The sequence below is a fragment of the Pleurodeles waltl genome, chromosome 12 (assembly GCF_031143425.1).
Source record: "Pleurodeles waltl isolate 20211129_DDA chromosome 12, aPleWal1.hap1.20221129, whole genome shotgun sequence".
Taxonomy (NCBI): domain Eukaryota; kingdom Metazoa; phylum Chordata; class Amphibia; order Caudata; family Salamandridae; genus Pleurodeles; species Pleurodeles waltl.
The window spans coordinates 68871929-68882597 of NC_090451.1; the positions used below are offsets into that span (position 1 = coordinate 68871929).

Consider the following 10669-nt stretch of genomic DNA (forward strand, 5'->3'; position numbering starts at 1 on the left):
CCCAGATATTACAACAGTCATGAGAATTTCTATAACGTCCTTAAAAGTAAAATGAAACATTAGCAGTCACATTTTTTTAATGAAAAATCTGTGCATGACGGTGGCGCGAGTTATACTTACTTTAGGGAATGAGTTATAGTTACTTGAAAGAACTCCAGCTATAACTGCTGAATTTCGTTAGTTTTGTACAAGCAAATTCAGAACCTAACTATAATGTCCTTGTAACAGTTGTTTGTTTCAGTGAATTTCTAACGTTTTTTTAAAATTCTATTTCCTAACTATAACGTCCCTGTGTCCTTTGTTTTTTCCTGTGTGTGTGTGTGTGTGTGTGTGTGTGTGTGTGTGTGTGTGTGTGTGTATATATATATATATATATATATATATACACACACACACACAGCTGTGTGTGTATGTATGTGTATATATATATATATATATATATATACACACACACACAGCTGTGTATAGATATATATGTCTGAGTGTGTGTGTGTGTATACACACACAGAAATGAACTCAATGAAGACATCCTGAAAATGTGATCCTTGATATCTGTCAGATTGATTCTGTTCTTTAGCACATTCAAACGTGGTACACTTGGACTTTAAGAAGTCTTCTGGTCAGTGGTATTGTCTGTTTTTTATTTGACTGAGTAATCAGAACAAGGCTCATTATTAATCTGTTGGCATGTGTTTTGTTGACTTTATCTTCTGTTCCTTGGCAACGTGTTATGGTCTCCAACATACAGCCCAATGAAATGAAAGGGAAATTACTGCTAAAATGTTGTCTTTTTGTTTCAAAACGTGAGTGACTGTTGTTGCACACTATATTATTGTTTGGTATTCTACATTCTAATGGGTTTCTCACTTTTTCTGTCTCCCCAAAGTAAATTCTATGCAGATTCCTGTATCAAGTAACCTGAGGTGTATCTGAAGCCGCTGCATCCCACCTTGTTATCCTTGACGGTGGCAGTACTAATGAGAGCTGTATTTGTCTAACTATTGGATGAGGATAAATGTTGCCGTACAGGCTGGTGGCCTGCATGATAAGCTTTAGAATGGAGTGCAACTTTTGGGGTTGTCGACAGGAAAGTGTATGTAGACATGGATTAACTGTTTACTTTCCTGGCAGTTTTGGGCCCTTCTTAAGGGGGTGGGGGCTCTACTGAATTCCAGCTCTGACTGAGTTTTTCCCTCAACCCATGTCTTACTGTGAATCATTTCTTTTATTTATTTGCATTCTTGGCACATGCATCAACATGCTTTTTGTGTTTTTTTTGTGTTTCTTTTAAAAAAAATTTTTTTTTTACTTTTTGTTCAGTAACTGCACTTTGCAAGGGTATTAAACCGTGCTTTGCAAACTAATGTGAAACCTTACAGTTTTAGGTTTGACACTTGCAGGCATTTTTGGGAGTGGAAAGAAGACTTTGAATGGGGACAGTGGGTGCAGGACCTTGACATTGTGGCACTGCTGTGCAGTACCACAGATTACATTTATTCCAACCATCCTACTGATTGGGGTAATCGAAAGTCAACTGCTAAAGACCATCAAGGAACAACTGATCTTCCTACCCAGCAGAGACAACTCTTCCTGTGTGTGACCATCACATGGCAAAGAAGATGCTATGATTGTGGTTGCCTGACTTAAATAGACACTTTCTGCCAAGCATTACTCTTCATGGGACAGTTTCCTTATGTTAGGGGCATGATCCCATGGATGTTACTTCAGTGTGGAATTGGGGCATTGTGCATCTGGCAAAACGAGAGAGAGTGGAGTAAGTTAAGGGCCAAGAGAGGATGTTGTTATTAATACTACTGAGAGATGATGGCTCGCTCACCAATTTCATTGGCACTAGTGAGTTAACTTTTCATTGATCAAACACATTGTACCCATCATATTTGTTTTGTCCTTTGATATTGCTTGTTCATCAACTTTTCTTCACACTCTGACTTGCTTTTGATAGTTGATTCTTCAGATTCCTGTTTGTCTACATATTGTGCTAGTGAGCCACATTGATCTTCGTAGTGGAATAGTTGGCCAGTGAATATCTGATTTTTCCTGTCAGTTTGGGTTTTCAGAATTCAGAGTACAGGTTAGGTCTTTCTTGAACCCTAGTGGGGAAGGAAGATTGACTGACTGCCAATGATAAGATTGTGCTAAGGACACTGAACCGGTGTGTAGGGGTATGAATCCAATATCACAACTAATGTAGGCGAGTGCTTGTTCCAAAAGGCAGTGCCCCATGTTAGCTAGTGATCACGGCCAGGCAAATGAAGAGTGTGTAAAATAGGCATTCAGACACAGACCTGATATATTATTCTCTGTCTTAATAAGAGAACTGGCAGATAGGAGAGAGACCTATCGGTAACTTATCCTTTCTGTGAAAACATTGCAGATCTTAGCCCAAAAAAAATCTTCATCTTCACATTTTTGATTCTCTATCACATTGTTCTTCAAGGCCATTTATCATTGTGTTTGGATGAGAAGGCAAAAAAAAAGTTACAAAGTTGATGGCGTGTAGCATACTAGCTCAGGAAGTACTCATGTAAGATGTCTGTGGTATACGTGTTTTTTTGCTCTAAACAGGAAGTTACAAAGCTCTGAAAATGGCAGTTACGTGCACTGCTATAGTACCATCTAAATTGTGTATTAACACAACTAACCTGAAGAGCTTTGAGATAGATCTGCTATGTGACTGGCAAGCTACATAGCTTGTACACTTCTGTTGGTTGTTTTGATCAAAATTTGATCGTTAATTAGTATTTTATGTGTCGTTTATCATTCAGAATATATTCTATTTGATTTTGACTGTAATATTAATTTGTAATTTGAAGTCCTTCTTTTGTAGTTTACCATTTTATTTTGAATATTTTAGTCTCAGAAACAAAGTTACAAGACCTTGGATTAGCCCTGTATTTATTTTATGCATTTGGGTTTCATATACCCATTTTGATTTTAAACAATTTTACATGAAACTGATACCACGTAATGTTGTGGAGCTGAACCAAGGTCTTGAGTTGCTTCCAAAGACATTGGGTTGCCAGGTTTGCGCCAAGAAAGGTTCTGATTGATTCTAAGATATATATATTGTTCTGTTAAGTATTTTTATCCAAACAAGGTGGCTTTTTTTTCATCTAAGTATGAATGGGACTTTTTCCTGTGTCTCAGATATTCCATGGGTTGGTACATCTGGTGGTGATAAGTTTCTCTGTCCAATTATTGGTAGGTTCAGCAGTTAACATTGTGAAAACTTTTTGAAGCTCTATTGTATCGTGTTCACCACCTCCATGTTGTGAACCTCCTGAAAACCAGGTTTCAAACTCTGACTAGTTCAAAGAAACCTGACTCTAGATCACATCTGTGTACTCCTTTGTTAATTGCATGTAAGCAACTGGTTCAGCTGACTCCAGCCATTCTGCTGTTAGACAATGAGCACTAAGCATATAAGCCAGTTTCTAAGCATCTAAGGCTTCTCATTTTAGCGCTTCAACAGCAATGTTTGCTTATGAAGATAAAGAGCATAATTTTGGTGCACTGATAGTTTAATGGTGAAGGACCACAGTCAGATGTTACAGAATTGTCAACGGCAAACCAAAAGACTGAAAGAAAGTGAAACATTGTTTTAATGCTCTTAGGTACAATTTTTTTTTTATCCTAAGCTGCAGAAGTGTTTTGTTGTTGTCTGTCTCCAAGGCTGACCTGCAGCTATTCTGCTTCGTGCCTAGAGCAGATGGTCAGTCTGACTCTAGAACCTGCATCTTTGACTGGAGGTGACAAACCCTGCTGCTAAAGTTTCCTAACTTTTCTAAAGGGTCTGAGTCATGAAAAAGCCAGTTAAACATGCATGTGATAAACATCAGTTGGTCACTCCACTTAACTTCTGAAACAATTTCCCTTAAGAGAATTGAGTCTCAGGTTTTTTTTCCCAATAGGAGCATCTTTTGTCCAGATGTTAAGCTCCACTGCCCTACATACCTACATTTGAATAGTTTTCTGTTCAGACTTGATGTTTGCCTAATGTGTTCTTGGTTTGTTGGCAGTTATATCCGGTACTTGCTCCTGGCAGATCAGTGAGTGTGGTCGCACTGTGAATTTCACTACAGATTGTGTGGACATTCAGAATGGGGGCTGTTCTGCGAATTGGGTTCCCTAGGTGGACACCTAGGAGTATTGTGTTTAATTCTGTAGTGCAGGCTGAGTTCGGTTTCTGTTTTCTTAATCTGCTCATCTTGCTGTACTATACAAGTTTACGCAACTGCTGTCATCCATCATAGGCTGAGTCAAAAAGGAAATAGAAGGAAAATAATGATATTGTAAGATCGTGATAGTGTCTCTCCTCTTCACACCATTCACGCAGCAGAATTTCAGCGCCTGGGAGATTGCAGCTGACATTACCTTTTGCGAATTAACTTTGAACTACTTAAAAAAGTTACTCTTTGTGTTACAGGATTTTCGTTATGTAAACTTGCGATAACTTATTTGCACCTTCTTTACCAGGGTCTTTAATAATACTGTTGTTTGTAGCCAATTAAATTGATACGTTGGGCTGTTGGATATGGTGTCAGGGGTAACGGATGCAACCTTCCATGCAATATATAATTGATTTTTGAAGTGGTTGTGTATAGCTTTCTGCTGGTCATTGACTGTTGAGCATGGTGTCTCCAGAGGCACTGTCATATTTTCTTTTGACCAGGACGCTTCATGCAAATATGCAGGTCAAATTGTACTGTTATGTGGGGGATAACCTTCAACAAATTGTCTTGTGTCTGCAATGCAGTTTAGACCATGAGTGGAAAACATCTGGTTGTTTCATCTGGTGGTGATCAACAATCAAAGAGAAACCTATCCATTGCTATCAGCAGCTGTTTGCAGTGGAAACTTCTCCTTTGGTAAAGACCACGTTGTTGTTACAGCAGCATTACCATTTGATAGTAATGATGTGGTATGCCTGGTCAGATAGCTAGATCATTGCGAAGAATGTTTTCATTTAAACAGTATTTTACTGTACAATGATGTATTTTATTTAAATAAAGGATACATTTTTCAGTGTTTTATAATATGCCTACTTTCAAGCATTGGCATCTGGACCTACATTTTTCTCTTTTAATGACCAAATTGCACAGTCTGAAATTGGAACACTTCAGCTTGTTTGATATCAAGTTGGCTGCAGTGCTTTCCTCTTTACGGCCTGGTGTAAGCAGGTAGGGTTTTATTTGTGCAAATTTGTGGTATGCAAGCTTTGCATCCTTAATTGATTGGTATATATAAAATATGGCATTATTGTAGACCAATATGTATTGATTAATAGGACACTAGTTCATTTTAAGGTTGGCTTTGTTTTACTATCGGAGCTTTATAGTTTGGTCTTAGATGCACGGGAGGAACTGTATCTAAAGATCTGGGATGTCCTGGTATGTAACTCTTTGATAGATTTTGTTTCCACAGTCCTCGACAGTACATATCTAGGATGAAAAAACAAAACTTTATGTTCACTGTCCCCACTTTACTCGCAGTTGAGCACTTTTATTGAAGTGGCAGAAAAATATTTGTGCAGACTGGATCGATCTGTGAGTTCTTCATTAGGACCATGTTACATTGCCATATGGTAGTTTAGACACTGTATCACCTTTCTCTACATTACAGATGTATCATACAAAGTATTATTTAAGGAATTTATGCTGTATTATTTTATTTTCCAGTGAAATGAAAAGTAATTCCAATTCATAAGTATTGCTAAGGTGTTCATTGTTTCCTTCCAATGACCACTTGCAGTTATTCGGAGAATGTCTGCTGTAATGTTACTTGTTCTTAAGCTGTATAGTGAGCATACAATTGTAATTTCATCTTTGATGTAAAAAAAGACAAAAGGTTTTAATAACTATTTATAATGTTCAGTAAACTCATTGCCTTACCTGGAGTCTGATACAATTTTCCCTCTATTCCCATGTGTAATTTTGTAAATTATACGTGAGCTGCCCTTTTTCCTTTTTCCTTTATGCTTTAATTCCTCACCCCTCATCTCGTTCAGTCACCTCCAAGTACATTCACTACTATTGCAGAAAGCGTGAACCTCTTCGAATTACTGTACTTGCTACTTGAAGAGTTTCCTCTGAGAGCATTGTAATCCTATTTTACAAGCTATTGTCTCATTAATTGTTATAATGCAATACTTGCCCAAAATGAAATAACTTGTGCTGTAGCTCGTGAAATGCCCATTGGGTAAATCAGGATTTCATCACAAACATGGATTTCCATAACCATGCAGCACTTTAGAGTTAATTTACCAATCATGTTGTACATTGTGGACCTACAAACCTATGTGCGTCTTAAACTCTTTTTAAAGAGGATTACAATTGTTACTTTCCTTCATCCGAATAGTTGACAATCTGAGTGTTTGATTTCTCCCACACCCCATTTTTTCTACCTAGGGAAGTGATATTTGTGGATCAAGAACTGTAGGGCTTTGATGTACCCGTGCTGACCAGTACAATGACTTGTACTCTAACTTTGCCTCACGCCTATTTCCCATGTACATTTTGAAAACATGTTACATAGAGTAATAAACTATTAAACACTGTCGTGTCTGTATTTTGCTTACTTTTTTTACACAGTAAATGTGTAATGCATCAGAGAATCATTACTGCGAAAGGTGAACTTAAAGATTTTAAAATGGTATCTAGAAGAACCCCTTTTTCAATGTGTATATACCTAGTATATATGTAGAATCGGTGTCATATGCTATTAATTACCATTGCTTAATGCGGGTGGGGCCAAGACTCATGAATGGCAAAGCTTCAAGTGAGTCTTTATGCCCTGCCATTCAGTCAACGATGGTATTGAAACACGCTGCATTCTGTGCAGCTGTATGTATGATCTATGCCATGCCTTTTTTCAAGTTTTTGTGGCTACTGAGCCCAAACCAGAATGCAGTCCATGAGGGAGTAAACAGTGTTTTCTCATGTAAAGTTTGCAAAACTTGAATTTCACGTTTGCACAGCAGTAATAAATGATTGAATCAGTGATCATAGTGCTGCAGACATATCCTAAAATTCAGCGGCAGACTTTCCAGAGGCCCAAGATCTGTTCAAACTGGAGGACCTTTTCAGTGCAGAAGAGGAGAAAGAGTGCCCATTGCGCTTACAGCAGGTGGAAGGAGAGCAGAGCCTACATGTCTTGTCTTCAGATGCCTCGGAACCAGAGCTCTAGTAAGAGAAGCTCCTGGCACACCAGAGAACAGACCCAGAACAAACATCACACCCGGGGCTCCTTTTAACTTTGCGCTTGTGGGTCAACTGTACAAGGTTCAAGCTGGGAAGTGCTCACAGATATAGACCTCCCATGAGGGTTGGGTTTTGAGAACCGGAGTTTAGCCTCAAATGGCACCGACATTCAGATCATGTGGCCTACAACTTTTGTCCCTAAGAGGCCTCCACGAACCCAAGTAAGCCCCTGGCCTGTGGTGTCGGGCAGTATCACCCATTTACACAGCCCCCAGCCTCCAACCCACACCACTGCGAACCCCATACTATAAGACCACCTCAGAGCCAAAATCAACTTTGAAGTGGACATCCAAGCTCATTCCGGAGTTGGCAGTGAAAGAGTCCTTGACTCCAAGATCTGAATCAGCGAGGTCCCAGTCATCCTGCAGCTTTTCAGAGGTGCTTGGGCAAAAGAAATAACATTTTTACTCTTCCTTCTTCAAGCCGAAGTCTCCCCTCACAGAAGCAACCACACTGTTCCCAGATCCTTAAAAAGAGAAGGCCAATTTACAAGGGGCAGCTCACCCACGAGCCGCAGACACCCAACCTTCTACGAAGGTGAGTGATTGTGCCACTATTTCCCAATCGCAGCTTCTAGGCTTCTACACAACCTCTACTTCATGTGCTAATCACAGAACTATGTTTGACGTACATGGTGTTTCCCCAAATGCTTTTTGTAAACATACACTACATGTATTTTTGCAGCAAATTAAAATTTACTACTTTGGGATTTTGGTATCTTCTGTTTCTCCAGTATTGAATCTTTCATAGATTCACATGCTTGAATCATTCCCTGTCGTCGAGACGGGATCTATCCATATTCTTTGTTAAGAAAAGAACCAAAGTTATGCATTGACCAATCAGGCAACAGCACCCTCTAGAATCCTCACCACAGAGGCTCCAGTTCCTCAGATTTTCTACCGCACGTCAGGTGATAGGAGTCTCTCTGAGCTCTGCTCAGTTTTTCTCTTCAGAATACAACTTCCACTGGATACTTATCAGATCAGCTTTAAGATTTATTCTTATTACAACTTGTAACACCCTGACCATGTCAGGATCTCCAAAAAAGGCATTTTTAAGCCATGTAACACTTGTGGCAAAAAGAGACTTTATTCAGAAGGCCCTCACATGATGTGTATTTATTGTCTACATCCACATTGTAAAGTTGTGGACTGCAAAATCTGTAGAACTTTCTCACAAAAAACACTTAGAGAAGGAAGACTCCTTGTGGCTACAAAAACGTAAATCTAAGGATGCATTCTCTGATGAAGAGAGTGATGACTCTTCAAAAACAGAAAAATCCCACAAGAGAGGAAGATTGCAGGAAGTGGAGCCTTCAGACACCCACAAAAAACACTTTAAAAATCTAATTGAAAAGAGATGGTGCCACATACGAAATCCTCCTCAAAAGTAGTTTCTGAGCCTTCAACACTGGCTACCAGAGAAAGTTCTGTCAAGAAAATTTCAAAATCGCTTCCTTCTACATCAAAAATGGTTTTGGAGAAAAATTAAGATTTCAAAAATCTCCTCACCGTAGACAACGATCTTGTTGACTATATTGTCGATGACTTCTACCACCATGACTCCAACTTTCACAATGGCGGCGTCGCCTATGATAATGTCCTTGTTTCCATTATCGTCAACGACCATTGTTTCCTGCAGGATCACAACAAAGCCTTTGTCGTCCCAGAAAACTAAGGCGGTACCGTTGACGAGCTCACCAACAAGACCTGTAGATACGGGGATATCCTTACCGTCAACGATTCCACCATCAACAAAGGTTCTAAAAAAGACATTGTTGTCGGCGACACTACCATCAACTATGTCATCGTCGATGAGACCACAGTCGACAACACCATCGTCGACGATATTGTTGGTCAAACCATCGTCGACGACACCATTGCCTACACCAGCTCAACAACCTTTGATAACTTACTGGCCTGTCTCCTACAGCCCAGCTGCTGCTTCCAGAGCACACCTCACTGAGTAAAGTTGCACCATTTCCACCTCATCATCTCTTAGACGACGAATCAGCGAAGGAGAGACTTTTTGGAGCAGCACACATAGCCCCTCCGAGTTACACGTTAAGTGCTAGGATGACGATCAAGATGACAACCAATATTATCACTCCAGTGTTTAAGTACCGGAAAACGTGCAGCACAGCTACCAACCCAGTCCATCACATATTATTCAGGATCAGACAATCCAAATGCCGTAAGATTTGATTTTTTTTTAGCTTGCAAGCAATGCTCCAGGACTTCTATAAGCGCTTTCCCAAACCTGCGAATCGACACCTCTGTCACGGCCCCAAACACCGGCGAGGTCACCTCACCAAATTCTGCCTACTAGTCCTACTTCGCTATCCTTTTCAGGGATTCCGCTATCTACACTACCATTAGCGGATCCAGTGTCAGATGACGAACATACATCGCAAGATGAACAGGGGGAAGAAAGAGAATTAAGAGACCAAGCCTCCACATCTTCAGAGTGGAACAATTATGTCATACAACCACCATCACCACCACAGCCACCTCTGGTGGACTCCCCACCATACAACATTGGTGGTTTTCATAGTATAATGGAGTGTGCAGCAAAAAGGTTTCAATTACCTCTTACCTCTAAGCAGTCAGACTGTTTCCTATATGATTTTAAGGAACCCAGAGAGAAATCGGTGAAAGCAATACCCATAATAGATTTCATCTGGCAGGAGGGTATTCATACTATGAAGAATCCAGCCACCATTTCAGCAGTTATGCCAAGACTGGATAAAAAGTATAAAGTACCAGACAATGCACCAGCTTGTTTGATTGGACATCCGAGGCCAGATTGTTATAAGTCAAGCTGCGCAGAGGCATTCCAAGAACCCATCAGCACCCATCACAGCACCTCCTGATAGAGATGGGCATCGTCTTGATTCTATTGGGAAAAGATTCTTGAGTATGGCAGGGCTTACAGCTCATGCAGAAAATTCTCTAGTGAGGTTTGACAGACTACTGTGGTCGGATTTGTCACAATTTATAGATCTTGTTTCAGACGAATCGAGAGACGAAGCAAAAAAGGTTCTCCTAGAAGGTCAGAAAGCTTCTGCAGAAATAATAAATTGTGCAATTGACATCTCAGCAACTGGGTTTTGACAGCTAGCAGGAGCAGCTGTACTCCGAAGACAAGCCTGGCTAAAGGCCTGGTCCTTTAGGCCTGAGGTGCAGAGTTTGATTTTGGACATGCCTTATGATGGTGAATCATTATTTGGGAAGCATATAGATGACGCCTTAAAGGCTACCAAGACTTATACCGACACAGCCAGATCTCTGGGTACGTTACAAACGAAACAACTACCTTTTCGAGGCGCCACAGGTAGGGGTACCTTCTCCCTTAGAGCAGGGTTTTAGACTTCTAGGCAACATTATCAA

The 10669-nt window shown here is 40.1% G+C and overlaps 1 protein-coding gene across 4 annotated transcripts in view; it reads left to right on the forward strand.

Moving 5' to 3' along the window:
* The window catches only part of PIP5K1C (phosphatidylinositol-4-phosphate 5-kinase type 1 gamma), a 199937-nt gene extending 193360 nt beyond the window's left edge, over nt 1-6577 (forward strand). For all 4 annotated transcript variants that reach the window (XM_069217487.1, XM_069217488.1, XM_069217490.1 and 1 more), the window contains one exon: nt 887-6577. In XM_069217487.1, coding sequence (XP_069073588.1) covers nt 887-889 — 3 coding nt within the window. In that variant the 3' untranslated portion in view covers nt 890-6577. The remainder of the gene's footprint in view (nt 1-886) is intronic.
* The last annotated feature ends 4092 nt before the right edge of the window (nt 6578-10669 follow it).